This window comes from Macadamia integrifolia, chromosome 1 (genome assembly GCF_013358625.1).
Source record: "Macadamia integrifolia cultivar HAES 741 chromosome 1, SCU_Mint_v3, whole genome shotgun sequence".
In the NCBI taxonomy this organism is placed as follows: Eukaryota; Viridiplantae; Streptophyta; class Magnoliopsida; order Proteales; family Proteaceae; genus Macadamia; species Macadamia integrifolia.
Genome location: NC_056557.1, coordinates 8913054 through 8930045, shown reverse-complemented (window position 1 = coordinate 8930045; position 16992 = coordinate 8913054). Strand labels below are relative to the sequence as shown.

The 16992-nt window shown below is 38.8% G+C and overlaps 2 protein-coding genes across 7 annotated transcripts; both read right to left on the bottom strand.

Moving 5' to 3' along the window:
• Positions 1-3284: 3284 nt before the first annotated feature.
• Positions 3285-9842, bottom strand: LOC122086086. 5 transcript variants are annotated; one of them, XR_006142327.1, is made up of 13 exons: positions 9607-9842; positions 9428-9519; positions 9116-9182; positions 6853-6912; positions 6407-6601; positions 5520-6164; positions 5268-5435; positions 4845-5189; positions 4503-4745; positions 4331-4420; positions 4136-4241; positions 3941-3995; positions 3285-3775 (listed from the first exon to the last, which is right to left on the bottom strand). XR_006142327.1 is itself a non-coding variant. In XM_042654813.1 (12 exons), the coding sequence occupies exons 1-11, from the start codon at positions 9706-9708 to the stop codon at positions 4137-4139; spliced, it is 1521 nt and encodes a 506-aa protein (XP_042510747.1). In that variant the 5' UTR covers positions 9709-9842; the 3' UTR covers positions 3285-3775; position 4136. The 5 variants fall into 5 exon arrangements, 4 of the variants coding, with proteins under 4 accessions (XP_042510747.1, XP_042510720.1, XP_042510740.1 ...); XM_042654813.1 differs by lacking the exons at positions 3941-3995; positions 5520-6164 and adding an exon at positions 8164-8240 and having other exon boundaries at positions 5268-5412; XM_042654786.1 differs by lacking the exon at positions 3941-3995.
• On the bottom strand, positions 9804-14343 carry LOC122086072 (probable LRR receptor-like serine/threonine-protein kinase At3g47570). Of its 2 annotated transcripts, none has more exons than XM_042654769.1 (3): positions 11619-14343; positions 10616-11026; positions 9804-9936 (listed from the first exon to the last, which is right to left on the bottom strand). In XM_042654769.1, exons 1-2 carry the CDS (start codon positions 14326-14328, stop codon positions 10623-10625), a joined length of 3114 nt encoding a protein of 1037 aa, XP_042510703.1. In that variant the 5' UTR covers positions 14329-14343; the 3' UTR covers positions 9804-9936; positions 10616-10622. The 2 variants fall into 2 exon arrangements, with proteins under 2 accessions (XP_042510703.1, XP_042510709.1); XM_042654775.1 differs by having other exon boundaries at positions 9814-9942.
• Positions 14344-16992: the final 2649 nt, after the last annotated feature.

Genomic DNA, 16992 nt, shown 5'->3' with positions numbered 1-16992 from the left:
GTTGGGGTATTGTGGATCCCAGCATGCCCGGCTTGGATGAGCACGTGTGTTTTGACTTCCTCGTTGTAATAATGTCTTATATGTCCGATGATATCGGCTACACCGCCCGAAAATGCGATTTAATGTGTTTTGGTCCGTAAATGGGTAAAACCCAACAGACCTTAGAAGATATTTATAACACTAGGGTATAAATAGCTTTATATCTCTCTCTCCCTCATTTATGATTCCAGCTAGTTAGTGAGAGGAGTAAAGAGGAGGGAGAAAAGAGAAAGAAGAAGAAAACTTGGGAAGAGGCTTCCCCCTTGGATTCCAAAGCCGCACCTTACCTTTCCGTCGCCATAATAGTGTTTGGTGTCTTGAGATCTACACTCTAAGATAAGTAATGCCATAAACCCTTTAGGTATGATGAAACCCTTTGTGTATGTGGTCGAATCTAGTGAATAATGAAACTATTGTGTGATTTCATTGAAGGATTTAAGAAGGGAAACAAAGATTTGGAGGTTATTGAAGTGGCATTTGAGTTTGGGAAGGGGATTCCAAGATTTGGGATAATTCCAAGTGAAAGTACGATTGTTTTTCCCCAAAACTTGTTAATGGCTTAGATCCATGGTACAATCATGTAGATGAGGCTTATAATGCGTGAGAAATGAAGTGGATATCACCTTATTGGGATTCCAAGAGTTGGAATGGAAGAAAGAAGGAAAATAGTAAAATCTGAGAAAACCGACGGGTAAGACTGACGGGTGCCTGACCAGCCAGTGTGACCTACCAGTCACCCTTGATCCTTCTAGTTCTACCGGCGGGTAAGACCGACGGATGCCTGACCCATCGGTGTGACCAACCAGTCACCCCTAACCCCTCTGGTTCTACCAGCAGGTAAGATCGACGGGTGCCTGACCCGCCAGTGTGACCCGTCGATCTGGGTAGACTACACAACTAGGTTCTCCTACCTACCTGTATGACCCACTTGTAGCCAAAATGAGCTCCCTTTGAGCTCAAACTCACCAACAACCTTCTTCATGCTATTATACGCATTATGTCTATATCCTACGTCAATTATAGTGCCGATTTGGACGTATTTCTGAACCCTTTATCTGTGCTAGGTTTCGAGAAACTCATCTTCTCACTCTGGATCTTACCTGTACCGTGAGTAATGATTCTTCTACGAAAATAGTTAAGTGGGAAGAGGACTTTGATCTTAATTTCTGGAGTATTTTTGGCATCTTATGCATCCATAGACTATATTGACATTTCGATTGCCATTCATATGCATATGATTTGATGAATGAATGATGCATTTAGAATTGAACATGTTGTAACTAAATTCTATATGCATGATTACTTGCTTGAATTCTTGAGAATGGATTTATCATATGATGGATTTATGATGATGATGTTTTCCGATCATATGTGGGATTTCTAGATTAGATGTCGTAGTCGGCTTTGATATAAATGCATTGGTACACCGTGGAATGAGACACGGAAGTACTATGCAGTTGTCCTATCTCATGTAGGAGCATATGGTTAGGTTTTCATATACTCTCGTGCTATGACCCTTCCCAATAGGGGTTTACTGGTTGGGTTATCACTGAGGGGAAGCGTTGGTCGCAGACCGCCATGGTCTTTAGAAGTACGCTTGACTGATCATTAGGACAGTTGGAAACCTTGGTGATATATTCAGAGGGTCGTCAGCCACGATTTATTTTTTTGCTGTGATTCGGCCACGATTTACTTTTCCTAGTGCTCACGGTGGGCCTTCTCCAACAATCCTATGAGCGTATCGTGGGATGGAGAACGCGTCTCGGACCCGGGGCATACACGAACTGTGGTTGTGAGTAGCACGTTACCTATGACCTAGAATGATTATTTAGGTGGAGTAAGATAAAAATGAATCTCATGTATATAGTATCATTTGAAATGCATTTGCTTATGTGCGTTTTTCTTTCCATTTATTGAGCTAGTAAGCTCACCCCTTGTGTACACACTTTTTTAAAATGATTTTGCAGGATACTCTGTAGAGGAACCCATGCTGGGTCCCACTGACAAAACCCCAGTGGGGGATTGGTGGGTCCCCGAAGAATTCGAACATGGTGACGGCTGCCCGTGTGAGGGTTGTGTTGCAGGGCAACAGTGACAGATTCTGTTGACTGTACTATTTCTTTTGGTATATTTCCCCTTTTGTGCTTTCGATAATTAAATTGTTATTTCTTGTGTAAATATCATGCCTACGGGCCCACAAGTAATTATACTATGTATAACAATTTGGGTATCAAAAGTATATGGGGAATTACAGATAATCATTTATGACAAGACTTCCACTGAACTAGAATATTATATTTCCTGATTACTTGTGGTTTGCTGTGCTGTGATTATTGTATCTGATGATCCTGGTGGTTTTGGGTTACCCGGAGGGAACCCGATCAACGGTCCGATTCTTTGTGAACGGGGTGTGACATTGGGTCTTCCATGGGAGCGCATCATTTTCTTCTTTTTATCATTCAGTTTGACTGTAAAATGAATGTAAGTGTAGATTGGGTGTGGGGAGTGCAACTCATCCATCTGTCTACATATGACCAGACAATTAGGCAAATTAGAGCAATAGAAGGGAAAGACACCATGTATTAATTAAGGGATCCAGTTTCCATTTTAACCCTTAGTGAAGGAACTTTCTTTTACCGAAGGGCTCGAGGGTGCTTTGATGGGGTATTCAAAATCGACTGCAGTGAGGCAGTGAGGTGCAATGAGCATCCAACGGCTCGTGTGCATGGCCAGGCCCTCCCAGCCGTTGGATGCTCACTACACCTCACCGCTCATTGCAAACAATTTGGACTTGACCCCATGGGCATTTATGACCCCATACTGCAAGAAGAGCTTTGGATTATATGAATGGCCTCTTGTTCCAAAATTCATGGCACTAGATGTAATTACCTTGTTTCTTCCATTTTGGAAATCGACGATGAGAGAAACTATTAAACTTTTCAGGCATTTTACCTCTTAACCCAATTAAGAGTGTAGCCAGTAGACAGTCAAAAGTAAGATATCCACCAATTTTGCTGGAGAGGACAATATTCTCAAAGAACCATTCAAAGTTGGGTTAAGTTCTCGGAAACTCTATCTAAACAGTCAAATACAATGACTCGAGCACTCGTGGAAGAATAGAGTATGATAGGCTTCAATGAAGAGAAAACTTAAATTGAACCTATTCATGTAATAGTAAGTCACCTGTCAATAATCCTATAAGACTCCAATCTCCTTATCAATTACCAGCACAAGTCACAATTCAATAACATGGAACTCTTCTAACGAGAACATTGATTCATTCAAAGAAAAAACTCACATATACATTATGTTCACCAACATGGAAATTGGGAAGAAAATACAAAAACTTGATAGGAATTGGCTCTATACAACATCACTAAAAGTTGAACCAATCTACAAATTATCTAGACTGCTGGTATGTAGTCATGGCCTACCTATTTAAACAAATATCTGCTTGACGGATGATACTATTATCTGAAAAAATGTACAAATTATCTAGACTGCTGGCATGTAGTCATGGCCTTCAAACAATTAACACAATGGTCAGGCTGGATCCTGTGATTGGACCTGATCTTCCCCCAACCAAAACTTACTACACATGGGTACCACAAATCCAAGTTCTGCAGAAAGTTTATACATGTCTCTCTTTGCAAGACAATATCCAGTAAATTAATAAAAGGAGCATCATCCACCTGAACAACTTGAAGAATGTCCACAAATAGACCTACTTACAGACCTATTTACAATCAAAAGCATTAAAAGGAAAAGGAAGTCAGAAACAGATAAAGAAATCAATATCAGTAAGAAAAAAGAAACATAACTGGGAATTATATAGATCGGATAATTTTTTATGCTGCAGTTAACAAATATTATATATAAGTATATTTTGTACCACACACACCCTTTTGATACGAAATGCTATAGACTTGCTCACAACTTAAAATGATGTCCAGAACTTGCAAACAGTAGACAACTTATTCAATAGCTCAATATATTTGACACATTCAGCTGCAGGGATGAAATCATGGGAAAAATGACAGAAGGAAAAAGGGGGAAAAGAGAGAAAGATAAGTCAGGCGTTAGTTTAAGGAACTACCTCAATCACTGTTTTCCTCTTCATTCCCCTCCACTTCACTCCCCTCCTCTACGCTCCCAAGCTTAAGCTCCTTAATTTTTTTCCTGTAGCTAGCATTCTCTAGCTCCTACATATATGCAACATTGCATCTGTCAACAATATATAACCAAAACCTCTTCCCTACTATAAAAAGACTGATTAATTAACTACACTTACCAACACAGTGATGCGGTTGCTGGAGTGAATCTGTAGAAGCCGGAGACCAAACACCATCCTCATTAAATCATCATAGCGATGGCCCGGAATCTGGAAAGAGAGCACTTGAATTAGATAATTCTGCCACATCTATGTAGAAAAAGTAAAATGGAAGGGTTTTCTGGAGGCTTACATAATCATAAGTCATCGGGACACCGTATACAGTGTCAGGGCAGGGGATATGTCTCTCGATCCTCCCATCCCAGAAACTCCATCCTGGGTAGCCAGGAAGATGGACATTCATGGGTGGGATTTTCAACCCAGAGGAGGTCCCCGCATTACTATTGGGATCAGTTTCCTTAGACGACAGGGGATGGGCTGAACTTGACATTGGGGGATGAGTTGGAGAAGAGGGATCACAATGAAGGCAAGTCTTCTGGCCAAAAAAAAAAAAGGCAAAGGTCGTGCATTATTATAGGCAAAGTTTGAAATAAAATTTAGCAATAAGAGCATAAGACTTTATACTAAAGTAGACCTGAAGGCCTGATGAAGTCAACGCCACGCATACAAGCTGCTTCGTCATAAATTCGCAGTAGTTGCCCCATGTCTCTCGATTGACAAAGAGTTTGGCATCAATCCCCCTTAGGGCCCTCTGAATGTCATGACTAGACAGGCGTTCAGGCTCTAACATTAAGCGGGGAGGACGCTCTGGGATGCATGGAAGCTCAATCCCAGGCCACTGCCGATATGCTCGCTCACCAAGGTACCAAGCATAACCTGATGGACCACAAAACAGTACCCTCTTCTGTACAAGCTTCTTTGCAATTTCAAGTCGGCGTAGGTTCCCTACTTCAATATTAGCCCAAGGGTGCCAATTTATCTGCAAAACTGGAAATATAAGAAAACAAGCAAATATAGTATTCAGAGATCAACTGAAGAGAGTAATAAGGAAACAAACCTCATTCTGCGATAGCCGGTTGATCATATCACGTATCTTCTCAACAGAATTCACTTCTGAGTGGCGCCAAGTATTGGTGGAGGACCAACGGCAGGCTCTTGGGAAAACCAAGGTGGTACAGTCCTTTAGCTTGGGAGCCCGGAGTCCCAAAAGCTCATAACACCAACACTGGAAGAACAAACATGGAGAGGCAATAAATAGGACGTCAAAACAGTAGAAAAAAAATAATGGAAAAATACTATGAGATAATACCTCGGGCACAAACCATGCCCCCATCACGCATTGGGTCTGAGCCAGAGCAAGTAGGTCCAGGTTGCGTAACAGATATGCATATCCCGCTGATCCCCAATCAAACTCAGAAGTCCTGGACAGGTCCTCCAAGTACGCAAGCATACTCATCGAGATCCTGTTACTGCTATTGCTGAAGAGGGTGTTACCTAACATGTACATGATGAAGCAACGAGCTTGCTGATCATGCACTGCTTTGTAGGACCCATCACTCACCGGTCTACCCTCCCAGATAGTCCTGAACCAACTCACTAACACTCTGTCTTTATCTGGATGCCTACCGATCATAACCTCAATGGCATCTGGATTGTACTTCCACAAATCCGGATGACGGGTAATTGGCTTACCCCCAAAACCTAGCCCTGTGAACATGTAAAAACACATTGGCGTGATAGACATCTCTCCGAAAGGAAGGTGGAACGTATGGGTGGTAGGCCACCAACGCTCCACGAGTGCTTGTAAGAGTGTATGGTCAGAGGACCTTGTTGCCAATTGGGCAAAATCTTCGAAGCCTGCATCCCTTATACGCTTTTTGACAGCGCCACATAGGGAGTCGTACCACTCTTTGACAAGTTTACAAGATCCGTATTTTTTGAAATGGACAGGGGTCTATATATGGAGAAAAGTTGGTCCATTAGAAAAAAGAGAAACATATGGGAGACAAGCACATGCATCAAGCAAAAATAAAAAGGCATTAGGATTTGAAGATCAAGAATGAAATACATGCTAATAAAGGTAAAGCAGTAAAAATTAAGGAAAACAACATAATATGCATTAAGGAAAGGGCAAGGTAGTATTCAAGCCTTGTAATACCATATTTTAAAAAAAAATTGAGATGAATGTTAAAGTACCTTGCCACTCCATGCCTGGTTACACAGGTGGGAGGTGGTGTCACGAAGTAAAGTCCCTCGATACCACAGAGCTCGTGAGCTTTCATCCTCATCGCTAATGCCCTCCATCTCAGTTGGTGGGGAACGATTGTCACATTGCGCCGGCTCCCATTGTTCTTGGATATTTTCTCCAACAGGTGGAGGTGACCTGGCTCTCTTCATACCAGTAGAACAAGAAAAAGTTACTTGTTACCGGAAATCACAGGAAGACATGATATAAGGAAAAACAGTGTTATATACTCGGTCCCTAGATCAAAGTACCCCGTTGCATAGAAGGTAAAATGTTTCATTGGGTAATCACAACAATAAAAATCTTTTTAGTCAACAATCCTAAACTATACCCATCGCACAAGTCAGTAATAGAAAGGAATAAAAATTCTTCATGCAATGTGAAAACAGTTTACTACCTGCTGCAGATATTCTTCGTCACTCGTTGCTTCAGCAGGGAACACATCCTCAAATGTTGTCTTCGAGAAAAAGTGAACAAAATGAACATAAGTCAAGAAAATACTAGCCACAAAAGACATTAAAATAAAAAATGTAATGTGATGAGAGAAAGCAAGGCTGGGGGACCAGATTTAGACATCAAAAGAAGTACAAGTTAGATTTTGTATTATATAATATATCATTGGCAAAAAAATTAGCTTACAGAGCTTAAAACTAGACCAGATTTAGAATCAAACCAGGAAGAATATGACCAGTGAAAAAATAACATTATCCCTCTAGTAGAAAACAAATGAAAACATTTCAAGCATTCAACTTGCTCTAACAGAATCTATGCCAACCCTCTATTGTATCATATTATATGTTTTTCTCTCTAATGTTAAATGATGCAAATCCATATATTCCTTAGCAATCAGAAGAAAATTAGTATGCACCCCTTATTACCAGTCCCTCAAGTTATCCACAGGGTGAATTTACATGGTCAAATGTTTTATCAAAACAGATAATTGTCTTCTTTTACATTTTTTTTACAAGAACCATGTGGTTGTGCGAATCTTGTTTATTCACATGTGTGCTACTGACCTGACACTGAGTTGGAGACATGGAGCCTCCTAGGGAGAGAAAAGGCAGTGGTTATTTTTGGCTCTTCTCACAAAAGGTGTTCAAAAAGATATCCTTTTCAGATTTTCTGGCTGAGTCTGCTGATTTCCTCTATAGAAACCTCCCCCCCTCCCCCCTCTCTCTCCCCCACCCCCCCCCCCCCCCCCAAAAAAAAAAAAAGAGAAAGAAAGAAAAGCATCTCCATTTTGTATTCATTTATATTTAAGCTGCACCAGCCTATTTAATTGTGATTTCTCTTGTTTGGTTTTCCCCACATAGCAATAAATTTTACATTTAAATTTTCAAAAGGAGAAGTTATAATGTTCAAAATTATACGAAAGTACTCCAAAATTTACCCTATATGTTGCAGCACCTTTTTCAGTACACCTACAGATGGTGATATTTGATAGACGTGGTTGAAGTTACCTATTAAATTCACATACTTATAGGCCCACAGTAAGGATCTCCTCCTTGACAAAAATTGTTTTGATGGTCTGGGAGATAATTTGGACTCCAAGGTTTTGTTGACACCAAGGACCCATAATTGCTTTTTGTTGGACTTGATGAAGAAGCTATTTGATTTGGATGGCAACAAAATAATAATGGAATATTAATGAAATATTTTCAGTTAAATATTATATAGAAGATAGATCATGGAATAGTGACTTCACTACCTTGTCGTTAGAGTGGTAAAATCCAATGTATTTGTTTCCAATTGAGAGCAATAGGTGGCAAACCACTCTCCATCAATCTGTTCATCAATTGGCCCAGATAATTAATTTGATATCATGCAATAGACGTTCATTCCAAATTCCCTTTCTATATTTAATTGCCTGGGTTTCTCCAATAAAAATATATTCTTTCTACTAGCAACAAATATTGGGCACAGCTCTTTCTATTTTAAGTGGTTTAGTCAATAAAAATAGTTTTTCCTCTTACTGCTCCTGTGTTGTAATGGAAAGCAGCAGCTGTTGAATTGTTGTACTCCTGCAAAAAGTTTGAAATCTTGGTATGGTCCCCGTATAATTGCAAGGTGTCTACTGAAAATGATTGTGCTAAATCTAAAGGTTTAGTATATGTAATCATAAATGTTGATGGTTTCTCTCTTGGCACCCACCCCCCATGCCCCGGTGGAGCAAGCAAGTCTTTAAAAGTAGAAAGGCAAAACATTTTTTTAAATTTTCACAGATGTCTCTATGAATGACTCAGGACGAGTGGAAGTTATGTCACAACTTAAATATCTTAAGATACAGGAGGAGAACTACTATAATCCATCAGAAGTAAAATCCAGATCTAGAAACACGTCATTTGGAGGGTGTAAATGGTTTGTAGATGCACATAAAGTCTAGCTAAACTATTAATAGTTCAGTGAAGTGCAAGGTGAAAAATGCAAGAATATTAAGAACAAAAAGGCATGCATCTTAACTGTAGTGTTTACATTTCATGTACAGTGTGAAATGTTCAAATCATATTAAAGATTTAAAGACATTTCAGTTGATAAACAACATGAATCGGTTTACATTTCAAGTACGGTATGAACTGTTTGAATCCAATTAAACACATTTCAGTTGATATATAACACCAAGTGTGAAACAAGAGCATAGTAAAGTAACAGAGTGACCTTACCTTTAACTCAAAAGACTTAAGATCCTGTGGAAGCTGCTCAACCTTAATTCCTTCGCGTGCAAGTAACCTGCTCACACAAAGAAAGGCTGAAACTCAGCAGATATCAAGGCAACACTGATCCTATACAACCAAACTATAAATTATCTTAGGCTGATGGAATAATCGATTCAGAGTTTCTTCTGGCCAGCCACATTGTCCGTTATCATAAATTAACTTAAAGCAAACTAATCACAGTGGAACCCAACCTTCATAACTGTCTAAATGAAATAATACCCTTTTCTTTTCTCTGCACGAGCAGAAACTAAGCATTACCTCGTTGCGGCAATGGATTCTGTATGGGCTTCAGTTCTTAGGGTTCTGGCCTCCAGCTTCTTCGACAATTCTTCCAATTGATCCAAGTTTCTCTGCAACAATGTGTAAGTCGAGTAGACGAATAACATAAAAGAAAAAGCGGACGATGATGAGAAAGCTATAGAATCTCCAAACTGAACCTGCAAAGGAGGGAAGTGAGCAGAGGAAGCAACTTCTTCGAGAAGTTTCGTGGATGAGTGGAGGAGATCGGTCCAGCTACTCAATTCCGGTTCAGTCCCCATCGCTGCAACTCGAAAGCTCGAAGTAGATGACAAAACATTAGAAATCCTACTTTAAAAAGAAGGGAAAGCCGTACAGCAAACAGAGCTTAACAAACTTTTTGACGGGTTGGCCCGTACAGTTCTACTTCAGCGCAGTAGTGATCAAGCAGGTCTAAGAACCATGGTCTGAGGAATCGGATCGGATCATCCTGAATCGATCGGATCATCCTGAATCGATCTTGAACAATTCTGGTTCTTGACAGATACCGTATCAGTAAATCGGTACAGATAAAGGGGTAAAACAGCAACAGAAAAAAAAAAATAATTAATCAAACCCAGGGAATCAGGGATAATTCCATCTGATCAAGGCTGATCCGGATCAGTATTGAGGCCTTGACCAATCCCAATGTCGATTTCGTCTTCTCAAACCTTGGGAAGAACTTTTTTGAGCATCACAAATTGTAGTACCACGGTTTCAAGTATCAGTATAGTATCAGTTATATCGTATTGATATCGGCTGAGATTGATACCAAATACCCTATCCATCCAGATTGGTTACTTGTACTGTTTCATGGGTAAAATAGTAAAAAAAATCCATTTTTTAATAAGCAAGAACAAAAGTGACCGATATGTAATTGATATTAATTTGGTACCATCCGATACTAATACCATACCGATACCTAAATCTATGTACAGAATATTATTACTTTGTCCAGGTGCTCATATAGCCTTAATATATAGCACGGGAGCAGGTTAGTTTCAAATTGAGTCTTGCACTTGCCAACCTAAGTATCATATGGGACTAACTCAAGATCAACCTGCCTCTACTGCATGGTTTGCCACTTTCTTTCCTTCCTTCCAATTTTATCATTAGTAATAAACGGCCAAAACAACACAATAACTACAAAGGTAGTTAATTAAGAATCACCTTCTAATCAGTGTAGATGCTGGGAGATTCTTGTTTCAAGAAATTTTCCCTTGATTAACTGTAGTCCTCTTACAACATCGTTCATATTCATACGTTCTCTTGGCGATTCCATAGAGCATTGGAGTGCAATTTCAATTATTGACGTCACACAATCTTGCAATTGATCTGTCCATTGATTAGGACCTTCAGTTTTATCCTCAATTTTTTCACTTTGTTTTTCTTTGGGTAGGAGAGTTGGATCTAAAATTCGCATCACATGTGCAGGTAAAGCTGTCTTTGCAAAGTTATGAAGATGTAAACCATCAGTAAATATTTGATCTGTTGGTCTTTTTCCAATGAACATCTCCAATAAAAGGATCCCATAGCTAAACACGTCTGCTTGTATGGTCGCCCTTCCATCCATGCTATATTCTGAAATTTATCTCCCTATTAGTATAACAATAAGAGATTTGCATTTTTTTTTTAACATATAATACAAGAAATTACGATCTAAAATATAGATAACACGCATTCCAAAGTAGCAAATTACATAGTACGTAACTTCTTCAATCTGGGAACCATAATTCTTTTGATCATATTAAAAGGAATCCAACTGAAATTCAATCCAATTAGATATCAGGGTCCAAAGCGTTTATAGTATAACTAATTCCTAAATGAAGTGAATATGGGTAAAACCATGATCCACTCTTATTAAGATAGAAAAATGTGTTGATATACTCAACAACTATCCAGAACAGAATATGGCTATATATATATATATATATATATATTGGGTAGAATGAATATCAAATAATAGCTAGATTGAAATATTACCCCAGCTAAACAAGATATTTAGATCTAGAACTTTTTTTTTTTTAAATCACAATTTGGATCATGTTTAACACCCTACAACGAATTCTGAATGAAACAGACAACAACAAATTAGTAAAGGGAATTTAGATTTACAAAATAAAAATTTAATATATTGATAACTCAAAATAAAATCGTATAATATGTTTGTTACCTGGAGCAACATAGCCAGTAGATCCTTTTATCCCACTGGTACTAGTTTGAGTCTGTGATGAATTTTCGCCTTTTTGTCCTAAAAGTATTCTCGCCAAACCAAAATCACTAACATGTGCAGTCATATCATTGTCAAGTAGAACATTGCTTGGCTTCAAGTCACAGTGAACAATTGGTGCATAACAGTGATAATGAAGGTAATCCAATGCAGAAGCCACATCAAGTGCGATGTTTAATCTTTGAATAAAGCTTAAATTCCTTGAATGATTATGTACCTCCATCGGCGTATGCAACCAATCATCTAGACTCCCATTGGGCATGAACTCATAAACAAGGGCTTTGAAATCTTTACCTTTTAAATCAAGACTTGAGCAGGAAGTTAAAATCTTGACAAGATTTCGATGCCGGATATTTCTCAATGCTTCACATTCAGCCGTAAAGCTTTTGTAAGCTCTTGGATTTTGAAGGTTGAGCACCTTGATTGCGACAATTGTTTCATCGGGGTCAATAATCCCTTTGTAAACAGATCCAAAACTACCAGAGCCTATGAAATTAGCTGAAGAAAATCCTCCAGTAGCTTGGAAGAGCTCTTTGTAAGAAAGCCTTAAAAATTGTTCAGCAATTAATGATATGGATGGAGGTTCACTTTTTGATTTTCTCATCCAATAAAGGAAAAGAAAGAAAGATATCAAAAGAAAACCAAGAACCCCAACGGTGATTGACAAAATCATTCTAAAAGCGTTGGACTTTTCTTGTTTCGTAGATCCATGGTTGATGCATTTAGGTAGTCGTAGCTCTGCAATTCCCCCACAAAGCTTTTCATTTCCTTTCACCAAAATTGCACTTGCATTTCCAAAGATTCCTTTTATTGGTACCTCCCCCTCAAGATTATTGAAGGACAAATTCAAACTCTGTAATACTGTAAATTTCTCTAGATCTTTTGGGATTTTCCCTGATAAGTTGTTGTGTGAGAGATCTAAATCTTGAAGCCCCTTCAAAAGAGTCAAAGATTGAGGAATGGTTCCTTCAAAGAAATTACCCCTCATAGAAAGATGTTCCAAACTATGACAGTCACCAATAGAGTAGGGGATTTCCCCAGACAATTTGTTTTCAGAAACATCTATTGTAGAAAGACTCTTCAAATTACCAATTTCTATTGGTAAGGAACCGATCAGAGAATTATTAAATAAGTCTAGAGATATTGATAAAGAGGAAATAAGAAAGAGTTGTTTAGGTATTGGGCCTTGGAGGCTATTACTAAAAAGGGTTAGGTACTGTAACTGTTGACAATTTCCAATGCTGAAAGGGATGCTGGCATTTAAATTATTGTGGTCTATATGGAGTTCATACAAAAGAGTGAGATTACCTATAGAGGAAGGTATTTGTCCTGAAAGTCTATTTCCATCCAAGAATAATCTTTGAAGCTTTTGAAGTTTTCCTATATCATACGGAATATTACCTTCAAGAAAGTTAAGCTCCATGCCCAATTCAGTTAAGCTGACAAGATTTTCAATTCCAACAGGAATGGTTCCTGATATTTTATTACCTCCCAATCCAAGTATTGATAACTGTGTTGAAAGATTGAATATAAATTTGGGAAGGCGACCCTTAAAACCATTATGGCTTAGATCCAAAAACTCTAGCTGTGTACAATTGACCAAAGAATTTACAAAATCCAATTCACCAACTGCCTCTATTCCATACTGATTTTTAGCAATACTGAACCATTGAAGGTTTTGAAGATTTCCTAAGTTATTAGGGATGGGTCCAACAAAACTGTTTCTATCGAGATCAAGTGCTTGGAGTGTTGAAATATTGGAGATGGAATTCGGAATGCTCCCTGAGAAAAGGTTCCCTCCAATGTATAGTTCTACAAGATTTGGAAGAGTGAGGCCTATGTCTAGTGGAAGGCTCCCATGCAATTGGTTTTGTGTGAGAGAGATAACTTCAAGAGATGAGAGATTATATATTGAGACAGGGAATATACCAGATAACTTGTTTTCCTGAATTGATAGGAAGTATAAGTTTGTTAGCTGACCAAAGGATTCTGGAACACTCCCCTGTAGTCTATTTTCACCCAAAGTGATTTTTCGCACAGAGGAAATGTTCCCAAAAGAAGCTGGTATTTCTCCTGTTAATCCATTAGAATAAATAGCAATTACCTCTAGCTTTGACATTGACATAAATAGTTCAATTGGAATCTTCCCCACAAGATTGTTCCTAGAGAAGTAGATTACTCTTAGACGAGTGCAGTTGGCCAAGCTAGTAGGAATTTCTCCTTCGAAAGTGTTGTTCAGAAAAAGAATGGACCGTAGACGAATCAACTTACCAATTTCTTGGGGGATTTTGCCATAGAAGCTATTGTTGGCAATGTTTAATATATGCAAAAAAGTGAGATTCCCAATGGAAGGAGATATGTTACCTCCCAAGCCATTCCCTTGTAAATCCAGGATGATAACCCGTTGTTGATGCCGATGACCACATGTGATCCCTACCCAGTTGCAGAAATGGATGGAATCATTCCAAGAACTTAGTGCTCCATACGGATCATCAATTTGTTTCTTGAAATCCAGCAAAGCTAATCGATCTGTCTTGTTCATGACGACTGATTCTACTAGGCTCAATGAGCTCCCAAAGAGGAGAATAATGAAAACTAGAAGAAGCTGAAGTGCCATTAGGATCAAATTTTGGGAAGCAAACGCAGAAACCATGAAATTTTGAGTTGAGATGGCTACTCTATGAAAACTAATGTGTTGGAGAGAAGTATCATATTTAAAATATAGTCCTAAGCAACAATGAGACCTTAAAAGTCGTTCATCTCATTACTTAGACCATTAGTTTTGGTGGGTCCATGTGAAAAAGGAAACTTTCAATTGGGGGCCTAAGATCTTGTAATTGTAAACGGGCACTACTAGTAGTAGTAGGGGAAACATAGGAACTTAAAAGAAGAGAATTTGGGATAGAAGGCTTGACCCTTTGTGCCAACCAATGGCATAGATTTCTTTTCAACTTGGAATGTATTTTGTGACAACCAATGGCTTGTAATAATTTGGCATTTCATGTAATTTGTGCACCCCGGGTGTAGGTCCACTTATTCAAGTACTGTGTGTTAACAGATGTCTCTGAATCTTTTCATGATTGATCGATTACACGGGTTAGGTGTAACTGTATGTAATTGAGTAACTTTAATTACCCTAGACACTTGGTTGGACTTTAAATTCCAAACTTCCAATTGGAACATTGGAAGAGAAGTAGGGATAGAAGATTTCTTGTGGTGAATTAAGAGTCAATTGCTGTATTGACAAAGCAAGGTTTAACTCTTTGAGCCTTTTCGAGTTTCAAAAGTTAAATAATTTTAAACATAGGAAGAGAATCTTGGACAGAAGGTTTGTGGTGGATTAGGAATCGGTTGCTCACTTGACTCTTAAGTCCCTGTGGTACATCCAAAACACACCAACAACCACCACCACCACCACCACAACACGTTGCCATTTTCAAGTTGTGAGTGATAAGGTCTCACTGAATTGGACGTGTTGAACGGGATGGATATATCAAATTCAACCTTACATCTGTCGTTATGTCACATTTTCTGGGGGTTTGATTGTTATGTGTCACTTGGTCTCGTCAATTTGGATGTATAAATGGGTTTTGATTGTATGCATTTATTCTTTCAGTGGTTAATGACATGTTGCTGAAATTTGCCTCTTTTGAGTTTCAATCTTTAGACTAAATCAATAAGGCGCCGTGCAACCTACGCAACTTGTGATAGAAGCCATTATTGTCAATAGGGACTTATTGCCTCACTTTCTAGTTTTAATCTTTGGATTAAATCAACGAGTACTAAAGACTGCAATAAGCATAAAAGTAAGGATGAGAAGAGGTACAAGGTTGGACCGAGTTAAAGGAGCTATTAGATTGGTTGGGTAAGGGAGTCAGCAAAACTGGCTATGGAATATTTATGTTTTGTTATTGGATGGGGTTAATTTGATTTTTGGTTTCATAGGGGTGGATTGATTAATTTGCATGCCCCCTGTGTCTCATCATAAAGGCCACATTATTAGGTAGCTTTCTTTTTTCCCTATACATACGGCAACTACTTTTAATGGACTAAAAACTTTGAAAGTTGTACTAGACTTCGACCTATGTCATTATAGTAGTGAGCGACAAGGTTTCATTGAATTGAATTGGATGGATTGATCATATATCAAACTCGACCTTTCATTTGATGTCATGTATCCTTTGGTCTAAGTCAATTTGGACGTATATATTGACTTGATTATTTGCATTTCCTCTTTTAGTGGTTCATGACATGTTAGTCAAAATTGCCTCACTTTCGAGTTATAATCTTTAGATTAAATCAATGAGACTCATGGCCATCTTGCAAAGATTGCAAGAAGCATAAAAGTAAGGATGAGAGAAGTAGAATGTAGAAGGTTGGACCAAGTTTAAGGAGCTATTAGACTGTTTGTGTAATACCCTATTTCTTAAACTCGGTCTGATTACACGGTTTACCCGGTTTAACCATGCAGGACTCGAATCGGAGAGAGTTAAGGCGGGTTCCTTATGGACCATGATGGCAAGGGTGACCTTAAACACCGGCTGGCCAGACAAGTCCGAGCCAGTGCCAGAGGAGACGGGTGTACCCAAGCCGTGTATATGCACATATCATAAGGCCATGTACGGATAAAGCAGGTATGTAGCCGTATCTTAAGGCGCATACGTATATTACATCTTATGCCAAGAGTGAGATTCGTGCCGATGGCCGAATTCTGTCAAAATCCCACTTGTTGGCCAAGTTTTGGCCCTCAGGTGGGCGGTCACAGGTGGGCGCATCCACCCACCTGAGTGACCCACCCATGTGATTACTTAGTTATTTTAGAAAATATAAATAACATTTATGTTTTCCTTTTTCTTTTCTCATTTATGACACTCGGACGTTTGGTGAGAAGAGTAAAGAGGAGAGAGAAAAGAAGGGAAAGAAGAGGAGAAGAGAAGGAAGAGGAAGAAGAGATGGATTTCAGCGGCACCGAGGCTTGATCTTCTCATTCCGACACCGGAAGAGTGATCTCCAACACTAGATCTACGTTTAGAGGTGAGCAAAGGCTATGTTCCTTAAACTTTCACCATACCCAAGTAAAACCCTTGATTTGGGTAGGGTTTCTTGAGGTCTTGTAAATCCCCCTTGAGATGATGAATCTAAGGTTTAATAGATGATCTATGTGTTGATTTTGAAGGATTTGAAGAAGTGTTTGCAAGGTTGGAGAAGTATTGTTGATTTGAAGTGATTTTGGGGTTTTGAAGGAGTTCTTGAGCAAAGAAGGTAAGATGGCTTTCCATTCCTTAAATCTAACCTAGATCTAGGTTAGAACCATCTT

Coding starts and splice junctions, on each gene's coding strand:
- LOC122086086 (XM_042654786.1), bottom strand. CDS start 9,708: ATGGGGACTGAACCGGAATTGAGTAGCTGGACCGATCTCCTCCACTCA. Junction 9,520..9,606: donor CTCACTTCCCTCCTTTGCAG/GTTCAGTTTGGA, acceptor ACATTGTTGCAG/AGAAACTTGGATCAATTGGA. Junction 5,190..5,267: donor ACCGGCTATCGCAGAATGAG/GTTTGTTTCCTT, acceptor CCAGTTTTGCAG/ATAAATTGGCACCCTTGGGC.
- LOC122086072 (XM_042654769.1), bottom strand. CDS start 14,328: ATGGTTTCTGCGTTTGCTTCCCAAAATTTGATCCTAATGGCACTTCAG. Junction 11,027..11,618: donor TACTGGCTATGTTGCTCCAG/GTAACAAACATA, acceptor GATAAATTTCAG/AATATAGCATGGATGGAAGG.